Raw genomic sequence first — 17,510 nt, 5'->3', positions numbered from 1 at the left:
AGCAAATAGTGGTTCAATCCAAGCTCAAAACCATAGACAACTTTCACATACGTATAGGCACCAACTGGGCATAATCGGGCATCAAATGACTATGTAGCATGAGCATAAAGTGTAATGACAAAGGGTTGCCCTATTTTGTGCTGCCTTTGGACTATGAAAAATAGTCAATGACTAAGAAAATTCAGCCCCAAACGCATCTCATATCATAGACATACATTCCCCTAGCATTCGGGGAGCATTCGAGAGCAACCAATGTCAATGCCAACCAAGCATAAACATAAAGTGCTGATGTAACACTATTTGTGGTTGCCTATGGACTATGGAAAATATTTGTAGACTGAGGTAAATCATTCCACAAATCAATGCTAATGATAACCACCAATGTCAAGCATTAAGGGGGTGTTCCCAAGTGCCAAATGAAGTGTTTTCAAGCTCCCAATGAGTGCCAAGGGAGGGTTGAAGTTAAGAAACAAATTTTTTGTAGGTGTTCAAGCTAGCCCAAACTGATATGGGGCTTGTGGAAGGGCTGGGCAAGGTCAAGGCAAGGTTGGGGGAGTAGTCAAGGATCCCCATGAGCTCCCTCTTGAAGGGCAAAGTCACCGGTAGAGAGTAGGTATCACAAGAAGCAAGAGAACATGGCTGCCTTGCTTCACAAAACCTGTAGACTGAAGTAAAATAACAAAAGAGAGCTCCAATACCTCCAAAGGAATGCTTTGAGAGTGACAGGAGCTCGAGAGAGTCAGCTATGGCTACCGACAAGAAGACCCAATGAGTGTAGGTAATTGATAGGAAGCTAAAGGAGTCAGAACCAAGTTGGAATGCTTGAGCAACCATGCTATGATACTATTTGAAAGGTGAGAAGAATTGAAGCTTACACGAGAGAGCTATGGTGAGAGAGAGAGAGAGAGAGAGAGAGACTCACAATGTGGGAACTCCAATAGTGACAATGTGTGGCTAGGCCTTCCTTTATTCAAAATGTCACTAAAAGAATAAAGAATAAAGTGACGGTGTCAAAGAGTTTATTGTTCATAATATAAAAATGGGATTCTTATGAACACAGAAGAACTTTACTAGGATTTATATGAGGAATTTGCATACATAATTCAGTCATTGTTACCCAACAACCAACTTAGTTACATAAATTCTTTTATATTTTGCATACAATTTTCAGTTGTACCATGTATATTGATAAAAAAAAAGTCTATGGGAACCTACAACTTGGTCAGCTGGAAGTAATTGACTATCTTTGGGATAAATCACATTGATTCAAGTGGAAAATATGGTTAGAACTCAAGAAAAATGCCAAAAGTCCACTAGGTTCATGGGGAACCTAAAGTAATGAACTAAAGTGACCTATAAGTGACCTAAGTAGGTCAAAAAGTGAAGTCGAGTTGAGCAGGATGCATCCTGCATTTTTCGGTGCAAAACGCAGGCCTGCATGCCTGCAACATCTGGAGAAGACTGTGAGCTATGGTGCATGCTTTGGAGCATGCAAACTGAAGGCAAACTGGAGCTGAAGATGAAGATACAAACAAGAAAGGTGAGAGCTCCTCTTACCCGTCTATTTGGTCTGACAAAAATGCATGGTGTGACAATCTATAAAAGGGGGAAATCTGAGAGAAAAGTATTCAGCCTGCTCTTATGTACGTCTTCTCTCATTTTATTTGCCTTATTCATGGTCCAATGAAGCCCGACTTGTACCCAAGTACTTGAGTGACTTTGGGGCAAGCAAAGGGGGAGTATTTTGAAGGTGTATGGGCTGTTATGGGCTGAAAAAACCACTCGTAAACAGGGCAGCCCACTGTTCTTGTCCATTTTGATGAGCAAACAAGTGATTCATGTGATTGAAATAGAAGAAATTGACCTCTTAACATCAGGGCTTCACCCGTTAATGATTAGAGGAGCTTATTCTTGAGTTTATGTATACTTTTTGAGCTTGATTATGGGCTGGAAGTTTCTGTTTTAAAACGGGGCTGAAGTTAAATTTATACTCCATCAATGCATTTCATGTACTATTGATCCATGTCTTGAATGTACTTGAGTCTACCATCAAAATACTTGTTTCTTGGAGTTGTAATCCGTCTATGTACAAGAGATAAAAGCCATTTGAGCTTGCATTTGGTATATAAATTTGGATTAAAAATCTGAGAATATCCTTTATGTAATGGCTTATTTTTCCCAAATGTATTTGATGTAATCAAGTTAAAGGCATTCATTCCATTCATGTATGCTATATACACAAAAAATTCTTGATATATTCTTCTTCAACTAAGTCATTCCTAAAATCCGAATCTTGTCAAAATCCATTCTTTTTCCCTTCTCCAAACCTTGAATCCCACACTCTTCTTCTGCTCTAAGCCTTGGTGGTAGACCTTCATCCCCTAACACAATGACAACGGTGACAGGTGCCCACCACTTGCAATGTGCAGCAGCGGGTATTGTCATTGTAGTAATACACGGATGGCTAGGCAGAGGCACCTTTACCCCCTAACATTGTATTCATCTCAATGGTTGGTAGTTTATTTTAGAATGCTTCAGTAGTGATATATATCAATGGTTTCCTATCGAACCTATTTGCCCTAAAACAATCAATTTTCTAGGAATTTTTGCTTGCTCCCTTGATCTTTGCTCTGATTACAAATCCTCTAAGAAAAATATATATCAAAATAAGAGATGGAATGATCAAAGCTCTTCCATTGTTGGATGGAAGTAGCACATTTTTGCACTTCCTCATCGATGATAATGTTGCAATGGTAGCTGTAGAAAAAGAGTCCTTAGACGCCCTAATGGATACCTATAAGGATTTTGCCAACTTATCTCCTTCCAATATTAGTCAATCCAAAATTGAGTCCATTTTTCTCTCCTAGAAGGCGCTTGGGCATTGGTTGCTTGATTATGGCTTTAAACTCATTAAGCCTAGTGAAGTGGTAAGGTACCTCGATGCTCCTATATGAGTTGGTATTATTAACAAGAAATGATTTATGTCATACCTCAACTAAAGTGAATAAATGGGTAGGTCTCCCACTTTCTCTTGTAGGGATGCTAATAGTGTTGAAAACCATTATGACCTCTATTACAATGTGCTATGATTTCCTCTTTACTTTTAGTAAAAGTTTTTAGCAAGTGTAGCAAATATTTAGGATGTTCGTTTGGTCTTGGAAGGGCACTAAAATGAAATCATAGATAGCACGAGATATTATCATGATTGACAAGTTTGCTAGAGGGATTGGCATAGAGCCTTCAACTAACAAAGCCCAAGGAATGTTGTTTGGCCTTATGACAAGTATGCTATAGGCATAGATGATTTTAAGAGCCAATGTTTATTTTCATGTTATAGAATATGTGGAGAAACTTGTATTCTAGACTTTCAAAAGTGTGGCGATTTGTTCTCTAAACCAAAGATATCCTATAATCAGTTGGTGAATATTTTTTATGAAAATAATAAAGTAATAAAAGGTCTAAAGTGTTCAAACTCAAGATGGTAAAGTTTTCTTTCATAATAATGTAGAAAAAACATTGAATGAAAGATAATTCAACCAATGATCGTGTTATTGCAAAGAAAATAGTACAACTAAAGCAAGGTAAATCACGTCAATACACATTGACTAAAGCTCAACTTTCCTATGGAGAAAATACCTATAAATAATTATTGATGAGCCACAGTGCAAGACTCACTTGGATTGTCTATACAAAAGCTTTACCATTCAGGTTGATTACACAAATAGCAACTTGATTATCTTAGGCTTGCCATCCATCAGTACTAGGAACGTTATCATTTTCATGTAGTTTTGTTGATGATGATGATGGTACTGATGTCGACCCTGCGTTGATATCCAATTGATTTCACCGAGTATTGACTGATATCCAATATGCTAAATCTGAGTCATAGGGAAAGTTCTCTACTGAGTATGCACTGATGGGAAACATACAATCTCATGCAAGTATCCAAGTTTGTACTTAACTTGTTGTGACCTTGTTTTTAAAAAACGCCATAACACTAAACATTCTTTCATCCTCCATGGATCCTAAAATCATTGTTTGAGCCAAGTCAACAAGTCAAAAATATTCAGGCATACGATCTTAGAGAACTTGATTCATGCTCTTCAACCTATTCCATAATCAGGTAATTGCATCTGATTTTGTAGGCTCTACAAGTTCTAGAAATTGATTGCCACATGGTCTCTCCAAAGCATTGTGATTGTTGCAAAAATGCATCTCCATCTATTACCAAGAAGGTTGCATCAGACCCATACAATTGTAACATTTTTCCAAATTGATCTTTAAGAACATGAAGTCTTTTCTTGAAATCTATTTGAAGAGCACACATGTCTTACTAATGGTTCAAAAAATGTGGATAAACTATTGACATTGCCTCCAATAGTTCATATCTTGAAAACCATTCTGTTATTTCCTATGACATAGACCGTGCAACTTGTGCTAATGTGATTTTAACACTCTCCACTACATTATTAAAAGTTTCCATCTTTACAGGCTGTCTCCTAACAAGTCGTCCTCAAACTCACTTCCTAGAGACATAAAGATGTGCCAACCTTGAATGTACTTTGATGCATACTGTACCATTTCTATTTATCTTTAAAAATCTCTTGCTAGGTTTTGATTAAAAGTTCATGATCTCATGCCATCTTTTGAATCTCTTATCGTGCAAATGATGATTCATATCTGCATAAAAAGAATCTAATGCCAAGCATACCATCTTTTGAATATTGCTATATTTAGTCATATAAATTGTTCTCTTTTTAGCAAGCTTTACAAGGACATTAATCTCCACAAGTAGAGGAGCAATTCCTATAAAACAAAGATACAAAATATTAGATATCAACCTTAGAAAAAAAAAAGTACAAGTAGTATAATGACTCCAAAAACATTGAAATACCTATCAATGTAAGTAATGTCTCTAAATCTATCAAAGCTCTTAAAAGCTCTAATGCCTTGTTAGTCTTCTTCGACTTCTAAGCTGCCAATCTATCCATGAGTCCTACTAAAGATGGGTACTCCTCTAATAATCTCCTAGCTAGCAAGTACAAGCTGATCCACCTTGTATTCACATGCTTCAATAATTTTCTACCCTTTGTTAAACCCTTCGCCATCTCTTGGAACTTTAAATATCATTTGGAACACCTACACAAATAACTACTAGATGTATTGGCCAACTGCTCCACTTTTGCAACACTATCTTCCAGCTGCCAGCTCACTATTGTAGTCGCCAGTTGTTTCAGTGTTGCCCTCTTCCAGTCATACCATTCTCAATGGTCACTAGTGCAGTGCTGCTCAACACCTCTTCCATCCTATGCCTCGGCCCTCTTCCAATTTCCATAATAGTTGCCATAGCCTACAATAGCATGTGCCTCCTCTGATTTTCCATAGCTTCCGCCTCTTGCATTCGTTCTCTCTTTGAAATGAGTAGGTGCTAGCCTCCAAGCTTGTATCAGAGTCTCTATCTCTCTCTCTCTCTGTGGTTTTTGCTTAGTCTGTACCTCAAAGGCCATGATTCTTTGTTGTTTTATCTGGTAATAATCGTTGATTGCCTCTTTCTACACATGTGCAATTTGGCTCAGTGACTTGTCAAATTATACAGACATCGAAGCATGCCTAGGTGATTAGTTTTTTTGGCCTTATATTGAGCATTTTGTATATCAGACATTTAAGAGCTATAAACTTGCTTGTCACTATAGAGCCAAGGTGGAAGCAAAAGCTGGATGCAGCAGATGACCATGTAGAAAGGACTCGTTAGCAACATGCACAGGAGGCAAGTCAAGTGTTTTCCTTGTCGATGGTTGTTTGCCCTTCTGCCACACCCTCAACTGCATTTTGGCTTTTGAGTTGTGCATGCTCGAGATTTTATTGTACCATTCTTGTACTTTTCATTATCTATACATTGCCAATTTTCCATTTAGCTACATGCTTGGTACTCCTGGTTTGAGATACAATCAATTTGTTGATATGCAAAGGTCATTATTTGTGTAGCACTATGTAGTTTGATGATTTTATCAAAAGAACATGTGAACAAACATTGACATCTTCCATTCTATGCATTCTAAATCATGAATTACAAGTGCACATCTCATGTTAGGGCCATAATGTATATCTCAAAGCTAAATGTAGTTCGTCTCTTGTATATGTGATCATAATCTAGTTGAATACAAAACTTATTTTGTCTAGGTTATATAATTGTTAGATTTGAATATACTAACAAAGGTAAATGATAGGAAAGGAAGGTGGGAAGGTTCATGATGCCTACGGAGGACTATTGAATTGACTATTGTTTTGTTTTGGGTATCTAGGCTCATGAAGTATATAAAATGAGGCAAGTAGCACAGAGGAGACTGGATGCCAATGTTGCTACAAAGCTGATCCGTTTGAAGGATCTAGATTTTTTTCCATACCTTAATGACGAAGGGCTAATAAAAAATTGTAGTTCGTCAGATGCAAAAGCTAGATTTTATGCGATCTACGATAATGAGAAAATGCTAAACTACATTGGTATCTCAAGGCAGGTGTGCAACGTTCCATAAAAGCTCATCAATTGTGCATTGATTTCTCAGCTTGATGTTTGCAGGATTTATTATGTGGATGTTCAGCCATACACTCTTTTTGAGGATCCTAATTCCTAGGTAAGCAAATAAGGAAAAGTATACTCCATGTTTATGATGGCTCTAGTAAAAGTGTTATCTTCCCCATTATCTTCCCCATGAAATAATGGTGGTTTTGACATTTGGCTATTGACTTTTATTTTTTGATGATCTAGATGAATGTTAGATTATTGGCTTGTCACACTTGTTTTGTAACTTTTTCAAGGTTGCATGAAACACTTAATGATCTTCTCTTTTTACTTTTGAAGGTTTCTTCCTTTTCTTCAACATGTATGAGAAATCTTAGATAAGAGACTAGATACCAAAGAATAAAATAGCTACACATACTGACTCCAAAGGCATCCCATGAAAGTGTGACATGTCAATGGAAGCATGAGTTCAATATAGCTTTATAGAAGGAAGATTTGGTTGCTTCAATGTACGTATACAGATACCATATGCCTAATGTCTAAATCAAGTAGTTGCACAAGTGAGGATGTGCCAATCTTTAAATTGTGCATTATGACATTGTTTAGCAAGGCCAAAGCCATATAATCATGAACCTCACCTTATCTATGAGGAAATATTTAGCTAGAAATATATATATATATATCTCCGTTAGGATTTGTGTTTTGGGTGTGACTTGCTTAGGTGGATTGTAGCTCACACTTCTTGCTTTATGTTGGCAACCAATTTCATTTAAGGTAGTGACAAATCTAAAAAAGTATTGTTAGCACAAATTCATTCTAGGTTGTTCAAAGGTAAGGGATTCTTGAAACAACTTTAAGTACATACAAGCATTTTGAAGCAAACGACATAGGGATTGGATTGGGACTTAATGCTAATGCGAGGTGGTGTTTACAGTAGGATAACTTACCACATGCCAATTATTTTCAAGAGTACCACTAAAAAAATATTAGAAAGTAGGTGGTATGTTGTGTGTGGTAGGAGAGGTCTGTTGATTGGCATTCATTCTTGAATTCAGCATATGCATGTCATGAGACAATCCTTTCTTGTCACGATGTGTGCATGTATGTTTTTGTGTGTATGTGTGCACACATCCATGTGTGTGGTAGGAGAGGCCGTTTGATTGGCATGCACCACAAATTCGGGATATGCATGTCACAAGAACCGATAAGGAAATCCTCTCCTATTACTCACTGTCCGAAGGTGTATACTCTTCACACACACGTGTATGGCAAGAGGTTGTTGACTAGCATGTATGTGTGTCATGAGACGGATCTCTTGTCGTGAATTATTTGTATCTTTGAGTCTTTGTGAATATGTATTTTGTAGTCACTTTTGAGATACGTGCATTGGCATGTGTCATGTATTCGACATATACATGCCATGATACTTGTCTCGTGATGGGTTTGTGTGTAGGGCTGAAAGGTGCTTGTCAAGTAGGCACTCAGTCGTGAAGTCAAAAAGTGAGTGTGTTTTGACAAGTATATCACAATTGACTTGGCATTGTGTCATAAACTCGGCATAGATGTGCCATTTTGATTGTGACACGCTCCCTTCCCTCTTGGGTATGGATGGGCACTTGATCGTGAATTCGGCTAGATAGTGTCTTGATGGACTATAAATTAATAAATAAGTGATGGGAATTTGGTCGTGTTTTCAGCTACGCAATTTCCTGACATGCTAATTATTTGGTGTTGCTTGATGGGATGGGCATTTAGGTCGTACACTCCACCATAATGTGTCCTCACGTGTGTAGATCTTTAAAACTCTAGCAATCTTTTTGTGTATATATGCTTTCATGAGAAAACAACTTGATACAATCTATGTTGCATCTTGATTGTTCAATGTCTAAATGACATCATGCAATTTTAACTCAATTAAAGTCTATATACAACACTAATATGACCCAAGATTGATATCATCTAATTTTGTTTTTAATCAAGGATTGTATATCAAATGTTTATATTCAAGTGATGCAATCTAACTTACGATTGGGAGGCAAGGTCTTGGGTGCCATACTTATACACTTTTTTTCCTTTGTCACAAATTGGGAGAAATTGACCTTGTTGAGATGGCTCTTAACGTTGCCAAAGCACTCCGCATTTGCTTGATAGAGGCCATATCATCCAGTACAGAAGAGAAAATATCATTCACTAATAGCAATGATGTTGCCTTTGTCAACTTTTTCTATTGAGCATGTATAGCTATGCGTGCCTTGTTGCAACAACAAGGGCTTTCAACTTAGCTGTTGATGCATTCATGGATCTTGAGAAAAACTTGCATCTTTGTCGCACATTTCTTGGAAACACACCTAAGATGCTTGAAGATCTTAGGGAGTTAGGACCATCATTTGTATCAAATGAGAACTTGGCCTTGTGGAACACAAAGTGGAGAGAGGAGGTGGCATCTTCAAAGTGGGAGAAGGCTTGTCTGGTGCCTCATCTTTGCTGAAGTGTTTGAAGACTACAATAGGTGCAAGTCCTAGTCCAGGTTCCACAAGACAGCAAGATGATTCATCGGGGGCAAGAACTATGTGCCAGACATTGAGGAATCACCAATGTGCACCAACAATTGGCATTCCTTTTGATGTAATCAAGCCATGTAGAGACATCAATGAAGGCTTCTTTCGGTAGTGTGTGGAAGCCACAATAGATAATATCAGTTATTTTCCTTCAAATTTAAAATTTTGTGCCAAAATATACAAGAGCTCTAATAATGCCAAGTTACAACAGTTTCAAGTGGAGCGTGGGATGCAAAAGGTCAATGCATCGATTGTGTGATGCATTGCCTTCACTTTTGATCCCCCTTGGGTTATGGTCTTCCCCTTATTCAATGGTGGTACATTGAATGATGTATTGATGTGGGGTCCTTTCAAGAAATGTAGATATAGAAGAAAAATTGAGCACTTGTGCAAGCCATCAGTGGGATTCAGTCCTAATCCTGACAAGGTGCCCAATGCAGAGGAGAAAGCTAGGATTGTGGGCATTATCAATAATATGCCAAACATTATTCATACACTAGTGGATGGGATGAAGGCCGTGCATAGTGTCAGCATCATCTATTCAAACTTGCATGCTAAGAACATGGTACTAGACTTTACCAAAGAGAATATCCCTAGGGTTGGCATCATAGACTGGGATCTAATGCTCATTTCTAGCATGATCCCATGCACCTCATAGATGAGTGTTGATGGAAAGGAGAGTTGGAAAGGAGAAGAAGACCCTGGATCGCACTTGAGATCTACGACCCAGTATGCCAGTCTATCTACCTATAGTAAGGAGTTAGATGTGTATGCAATTGGATGGCTCATCATCTATCTTGTTGAGTTTTAGTGCCTAGACCAAAACTTGTGGTTGTGCAAGAAGCCAAGGGATACCCTAGATGAAGTGATCATGCATTTGATAGAGTTAAAGGCAAGTGATCATGTGTTGGTAGATGATAGGGCTACATGTATATCCTTTGCAGACATCAATAACTTTTTGAGGGTAGAGTGTGGGATTGATCATGCAAAGGCATAGAGACCCCTTGTAGAGCTTGGTCCTATCTTAGCTCACCCCTTTTGAGTAACCTGACTCTTACAATCTCTACTTGCATTTTGTAAAAAACTCTATCAATTTTTGGAGTTTCCATGACTTGTGAATCCAAACATGTCTTGAAAAGATTGGAAACTTTGTAAAACTCTATACTCCATGCAATGGGACTAGTAATTTGTGCCTATAGGTTAAGTTAGTTAAGTGATTTTAATTTTAATGAGTAATTATTCCAATATTTCATGTCTATCTCATTCACGATTTGTTTTGTATGATTGATAGTTTTTTCAAGTTTTGAAAGTCATTATTTTTGTTGTGTCATGTTTTATATCATGGTGAAGATTTTATATCTATAAATTATTTCTAGTTAGCAAATATGAAACACTAGTGAGTATTCTAATGCATACACGAGGTTTATGAGTGCAAATAATCATATCTTGATATTTAAAGCATAGATCACAATGCTTATCATAATGTGAAACACAAGTGAGTATTTTAATGCATACACGAGGTTTATGAGTGCCAATAATCATATCTTGATATTTACATCATAGATCACAATGCTTATCATAATGCACTTAATAAATGTAGCACTTAGAAAATTTCATAGTCACTAGAACCACAGAGAGATTTTTATGAACCTTTGATAGCTACTTTGCGATTAATTCCATGATAAACTTGGATATCAAATGATTAACCATATTGCATTTTATCTCCATTGAACTAGTGTCATTATTTGGTAAGGCTTTTTAACATGTGCAACAATGTCTGTGTACATGCGTGTGTGTGTTATTCCTTGCAAATAAGATGCTTTAATCTAAAATCTTGAAACCAATCTTTTATGGGTCATAGTTAAGTTAGTAATGGTCTATATGTTTCTTTCAAGTTCAAGTTATATTTGGTTTTATGTGTGATTGGTACAAAATGCACAAGGACGTGTATGTGCACACATTTAAGGGTGATGTTCCTTGTTGAAAACAATGTGATTTAATCTAAAGGCTTGAAACCAATCTTTTATGGGTCGTGGTTAAGTTGGTAATGGTTTATACGTTTCTTTAAATTCCAAGTTATATTTGGATTTATGTGCAATTGGTATAAAATGTGATAATATGTGTGTGTGCATGTGTGTGTTGTTTCACACACGTTTCTTGCAAACAAGTTGCTTTGATCTAAAAGCTTGAAACCAATCTTTTGTAGTCATAGTTAAGTAGTAATGGTTTGTATGTTTCTTTTATTTTCAAGTTATATTTGGATTTGTGTACAACTGGTATTCGTTAAAAGTTGATATAATTTTGTAGTGGCATTGTGAAGGAAAAAAATCTTAGGTATTGTTTTGTGTGTTTTTCTGCACACATGGTTAGATTAAAGAAACAAAAAACTTGTGAGGTTTCAAAGGGATATATTGCAGCATTTTCAGCCATCCAATAAATGCCCCTGCAACCACAAATGTTATTAATGATTCACGGACATGAACAAATCAACCAGATACATCTATTCTTGGAAATGAAGCAAATAATGAGACTGAAACACCATATCAAATAGCGAGAGATTAACAAATTTGTGCCACTACTAGTGTTAGAGTAGTTGAAACACAAGTTACACCAACTATACAAAATGCTCCATGTCAATCTATACAAACAAATGAAGAAGAGATGTCAAGTTCCTTGAAAAGCACACAAGCTTGTGAGAAGAAAAATAAAAGAATTTGGAGCCTTGAAAAACGTACATTTAAGCTAGATTGGTTTAGTAAATTTCCATTCTTTGAGCTAGTTATACTAGTAGATGATTCTACTCCAAAAAAGGCTTGATGTATTAGGTTGCTCATGGAAAAAGGAAATTGATTACACACTTCAGCTCAAAATTGAAACTATAGAGAAGCATGTAGGCAAGGTATATGAAAAACCCATTGTTGATGGGCAAGAATTAAGTCAAGTAAGATGGAAGTCTAGTGAGGAGTGTCTACATCTAAAGAATGCATGGCTATACGAGAAACATTTGCTTGAGCAAGCACAAAGTGAGAAGTTATCAATTAACAACATGTTCAAAAAAATGTAAGATAAGACCTTGCAAAGTAAAATCCTACAATTGAAGGTATTTTTTTATCATTTATAATTATTAATATATTCATAATATGTTTTATATTGTGTATAATATCAAATTGTAATGGCTTTTTTACGTGCAAACTATTTTTTATATCTTAAGGTGAGGAAGACCAAAAGTGGACTATCCCAAGTATATGCATGCATGCATGCACACACACACACACACACACTCTCTCTCTCTCTCTCTCTCTCTCTCTCTCTCTCTCTCTCTCTCTCTCTCTCTCTCTCTCTCTCTCTCTCTCTCTCTCTCTCTCTCTCTCTCTCTCTCTCTCTCTCTCTCTCTCTCTCTCTAGGAGTGGAAGGATCTACAATGGCTATTGCCATATCCATGTCCTAGTTGTCCTTGGCCTTTCACATGTTTCTAAGGATTTCTCAAAGCATGCTAGAACTATTCTAACAAAAGAAAAATTCCTAGTACACAAATTGAATGGTGTCAAGTGTTCCTCAAGAGCATGAAATTGAAGATTCTAAAATCACAGGATGCTTCTTCTTTGCCATTTGGAGGATAGGATTGCTTGGCATTCACATGATGATTGCTAGGGATTCTAGTCTTGTAGGTTCTCCGAAGATGAGTGCATTGAGGAATGCTTTGTGGCTTAAGGTGTCTATAAGTACATTCTCTTTTCCTAGTTTGTACTTGATTTCAAAGTCATATTCCTACAAGACTTCAATCGATCACCACTGTCTCATGCTAAAATTTGGCTAAGTAGAGATCCATTTGAGACTCTTGTGGTCCATAACTAGAGTAAACTTACGTATAGGAAGAATTGTTTATAACCTTTTCTAAGGAAAATTTGAGTGCAAAAATGATTTGGCATTTAACAAATGGAGGAATGTCTTTTCAAAATGACCAAGATAAGTAGAAATTCTTTGTATTCTAGAAAATGTTTACCTCCGATAATGCATTCTCTTGACTTTGATTGGTGGGATCTCTTCATGAGACTCTTGGAGTGTATGTCCATCACTGTATTGGGAGCGTTGATGGACATGAGGTAGAGTTTATTGCTTCATAAATACCAATTTTCTTTCTTATTTACAAAATAATCTCAAAAGGAATAAGTAGATGGAAGACCTTAAAGTCGTCAAGTTATTGGTCTTGAAAGAATCACACCTAAATCCTACTCTCAATATAGGTGGAGAGTAGATTCATTAGAATTGCTATATCTAGGACCAAGTGCTCCGTATTATCCTAGTTGAGCATGTTGCCATTTAACGGTACTCCATAGTTATTGTAAAGATGGATTTCTATATCTTATCCTTAAGTACATAATCTTAAATATCTTTTCTAAGCTTGTAGCCTACAAAGTTATTGATGTATTGGAATTCCACAATTAAAACCATTGTAACCAAAAATCCTAATATGGTTTTGAAAAAATCTCTACCTTGATGTACTTCTATTTGCCCATGGAAATTGATGCACAATAAAGATGAACCATATTTTATTTCCAAATTAAGTTCATTGATATTATTTCATTGTATCTTTCATTAGGATTGTATTAAAACATGAACGAGGACTTAAATAAGTTACACAAAAAGTTAACTTTGTGCATTTCTAGACCGAGGGCTTCACATCTTCTCCAAATCCTCTCAAAGTTCAAGAGAAGAAGTTTCTCCTCAAGTAGGTCAAACATCATGAGTTTGGGGAAAAATGGAGAGATGTGGAAATGGAGGTAGAAGTCTGGATAAAGACAATGGAAGACTACTTCTAGGTGAAACAACTAGTCCTTGGGAGGGTACATATAATGTACTGCATGAGTTCAAAAGAAAGGGTATTTTTATTATATTGACTTACAATTTTCCAATAATAGAAGAGTTTTAAATATTTAATTCATGTAAAATTTACATAGGAGTTTTCTAATTTGAAATTTTTTAGAAGTATACTTTTGGGGGGCAGGGGGGCTACAAAGAGGGGTGTGGATGGGGGGAGGGGAGTCAATACTTAGACTTGGTTCTCTCTCCCCCATTTAGCTCATGCCATTCCTAGGTAGTTTCCATGCCTTTTGTCTCTCCAAGTGATTAGGTAGTTGTATATGAGAGGCCCAGGAGAGGGGGTTGATGAATTAGCACACCAAGATCCATGCATGTTTGGAAAATAACTCACTCGTATCTACATAAATACTTATTTACCTATACCTTTATGCAATTTCTTGACTAAAGCATTGGATGGAGAATCACATCCTTGTGTAATATAATTTGGATCATAGAGTAAGCTTCTACCAAGAGGCAAAATTCTCGAGGGGTGCACCTATAAGAAATCATCTATATAACATGTGTTCAAAGGATACTAAATAAAATACCCTTTCTTTTGAACTCACATAGTATCTTACATATTCTATAAGGTGCACCACCCCCCCCCCCCCCCCCCCAAAGAAAGTTACTAAAGTGATACTAGATTGTACACTCTAGATTCATATTGACATCTTTGTAATGAAGTGAGCCAGGATGAGAGTGTGGAGATGTTGCCCTACTCATGTTGTGTAATGATGATTATGCTCTTGATGGTTTTGCTTATGATGGGATTGTGTGTTGAGTTTTGTTCTATGTACTTTGTTGTAGGGTCCTATTGTGGTTGCATGCTACAAGAGTGTGTTTTGAAAGTGTTCATTGGGGCTAAGGAGGATGAACATTTTGAGTAGAGAAAGAGAGAGTGTGTAACATGTGTCTCCACCAAATGTGGCGACTAGCTTTTTGCAACAAAGAACAAGTCCTTTCTTTTTTATTTCTTCCTCTCTTTATACATCTCATTGTCACTTATCAAGAAGTATACCTCAGCTAATTAGGTAGCCATTAACTGCTATGCTAGCAATCCATGTTCCCTATTGTTCTACCAGTTACAGGGTGCCACATTACAGTATTAAAAGAAAAAATATACAACTATGGTATGTAGTATTTAGGCTTCTTTCTAGGGAAGCCTCCTTAGCCTTGATACAAGCTTGAGCTAGTTAGACTTCTTCTTGATTTCAAGCAGAATGGTTGCCACATCTATATCGTCGTTCTTTTTTGGTTGCTTCATGGAGCTTTTGGAGTTTTTTAGCATCCCATTCAACCTACAAAAAAGATCAGATTTAAAGCCAAAGAATGAATCTACATTTTTATTCTCATTTTTTTGCATATCCAAATATGCTGTAAATAATAGCATCTCATCCAATTCCAACACTAGGGGCGATGACCTCTTTTTCTATTTTTGGTTTGTTGAAGGCTCACAGACACCTTACCGTTTCTCTTAATTTTTTCTATAAAAGCAAGATATACCAAGGTGTTTGGTAAAGAGATGACCAACTTTAAGTTCCTCCAAATAAGCTAATTTTTTCCGAAACAAGATTGATTCTATTTAGTTCATATATTTACCCAATCTTGGCAATTGCCTATGGAAGCCATACCCTAGCAAAGACAAGGTTCCCATTGTCCCCATTAGACTTAGGGTGTTAATGTTAGAATCTAGGCAGTCAATCATGCTTTGGGTTTTAACACTTGAGGCTCCACTTTTATGGGATCTTTTAAATTCACGATGTCATCACACTAATTCCTTGATTAATGATCCCTTATTTCCCTAGTTCATTTTTAGCAAATAGCTCAACCAAGAGCTATTTGTATATAAACAATTTCAACACTGAGTTATCTCTGGGTGACAACGACTTATATTACTACAGTCTGCATGTGAGAGTGTGTCAACTGAACTATCTCTGGGTTACGACTTACCCTTACTACAGTACTGTGGCATAACTTAGGAGGGATGTTGGATGGCGTTTTCATTTCCGTGTCTGTCTGTCAAGTCAAGTTATCGCTTACCATTTGGGTTAAGATCTGCGCCCTTTTCATCAGTACTCGGACATTCTCAGCATCCTATGCTGTCTTCCAATTGTAGAAATATCGTCAAATGATCTCGTTGTCCCCATATACACCCATCCAGTCAATATGTAGTCACTCAACCAACCATGCAGTTTCACCATCCATGCGCATATTATGCATCAGGCCGCCGAGACATAGTATCCTTTACAGTCTTCTTCTCTGCCTCTCTTTCACTCTCTTTCACACAAAGGAGAATAAGAAGACTAGCGTGAAGGAGAGCTTCAAGGGATTACTTGTGCATCTTCAAGTCTCAAGGCAAGCCCTTTCCTTCTTGCCTTCCTTGCTTTTATTTTGTACTTTGTGCTTATATGAGAAAGAGAGAGAGAGAGAGAGAGAGAGAGTGTGTGTGTGTGTGTGTTATGGACGTAGGGAAAAAGGGAGAGGGAGAGGGAGAGGGACAAGGAGAGAAAAATAGAGAGAGGGAAGGCGAGGGAAGGAGAGGGAGAAGGGAGAGGAGAAAATAGAGAAAGTTGAAGGGAGAGAGAAAGAAAGATAGAGAAAGAGAGAGGGAGAGAAAAATAGAGAAAGTAAAAGGGAGGGAGAGGGAGGGAGAGAGAGCATAACATAACATTGTGGATTATCTATTTTCCATACTGTAGCAAAAATGAGCAATGATAATGTCCATGATACTCGAGATCAAAAGGCATAAGTGCAAGTTTGGAACTCATAGAAAATATTGTTTGTCTATAAACCATGTGTGATGCTACGGCAAGTTCTAGCTAGAAATCATTGATCAAACAAGCTTAAGTACAAGTTAACAATGAGTAAAGTATGCACTAGTTGTGTGGAGTGAAAATATCTAATTGTAATATTCTATAAAATACCATTTGTTTATGAGAATATTCATACGGACATGCTGGTAAATAGTAAACAATGAATGCAATGTGCCCAATAAGAAGAGTTCATAAGCATACCATGCAAGGAGCACCTGAGAAAATAGATATATAGGCTCTTTAATAGTTATGGGTTTGGTTAGGTATAAGATATATAAGAATCTAGAATCATTTGGGTTCTTGCATGGTTTGGTTAGGTATATGCAAGGACCATTTTCTTCCCAAAGTTTCCATACTCAAGCATGTAAAAAGGAGGCAATTGAGCATAGAGTGACCCAAGGAGAATAGGGCATCAGTCCCAAGTCTTGATTTGGTACCCAAGAACCTACCAAGCTCTCGCGAGGGGGCACATAATCCTTTTCCTTTTCGCTCACTTTTGTTTTTGCTCCAACCTTCCTTTTTTTTTTCGGCTAGATGTTATCCCTAGGAAGACAAGGCATTGGCCCTAGGTCTTGACTTGTCTCTAGAAACCTACGCAAGGCGATAATTAAATGCTTATAGAAATTTTCTTCCTTTTTCTTTTTCTTTTCTTATTGAGGGGTTGGAACACCTTTTTACACACCTCTCTAATTTTTATCTTGAGATATATTTGTAACTTGCTTTTCTTTGTTATTTTGGCAGGCTTCTCTAACTGCCTCA

At 37.0% G+C, this 17,510-nt stretch overlaps 1 protein-coding gene across 3 annotated transcripts in view; it reads right to left on the bottom strand.

Annotated features, from left to right (window-relative positions):
* Positions 1-11,420: 11,420 nt before the first annotated feature.
* Positions 11,421-17,510, bottom strand: part of LOC148013976 (MADS-box transcription factor 23-like) — a 139,306-nt gene continuing 133,216 nt past the window's right edge. For 2 of the 3 annotated variants that reach the window (XM_087666816.1, XM_087666817.1), the window contains exon 6: positions 14,890-15,236. In XM_087666816.1, coding sequence (XP_087522942.1) covers positions 15,150-15,236 — 87 coding nt within the window. In that variant the 3' untranslated portion in view covers positions 14,890-15,149. Of the gene's footprint in view, positions 11,522-14,889; positions 15,237-17,510 lie in introns of those variants that run through there. The other variant, XM_087666818.1, reaches the window with a different exon arrangement.

The sequence above is a fragment of the Lygodium microphyllum genome, chromosome 25, assembly GCF_053477565.2.
Source record: "Lygodium microphyllum isolate KBCC chromosome 25, Lygodium_microphyllum_v1.1.10, whole genome shotgun sequence".
Lineage (NCBI taxonomy): Eukaryota > Viridiplantae > Streptophyta > Polypodiopsida > Schizaeales > Lygodiaceae > Lygodium > Lygodium microphyllum.
The sequence above is the reverse complement of the archived record's forward strand: the minus strand, read 5'-3'. Positions and strand labels throughout refer to the sequence as shown.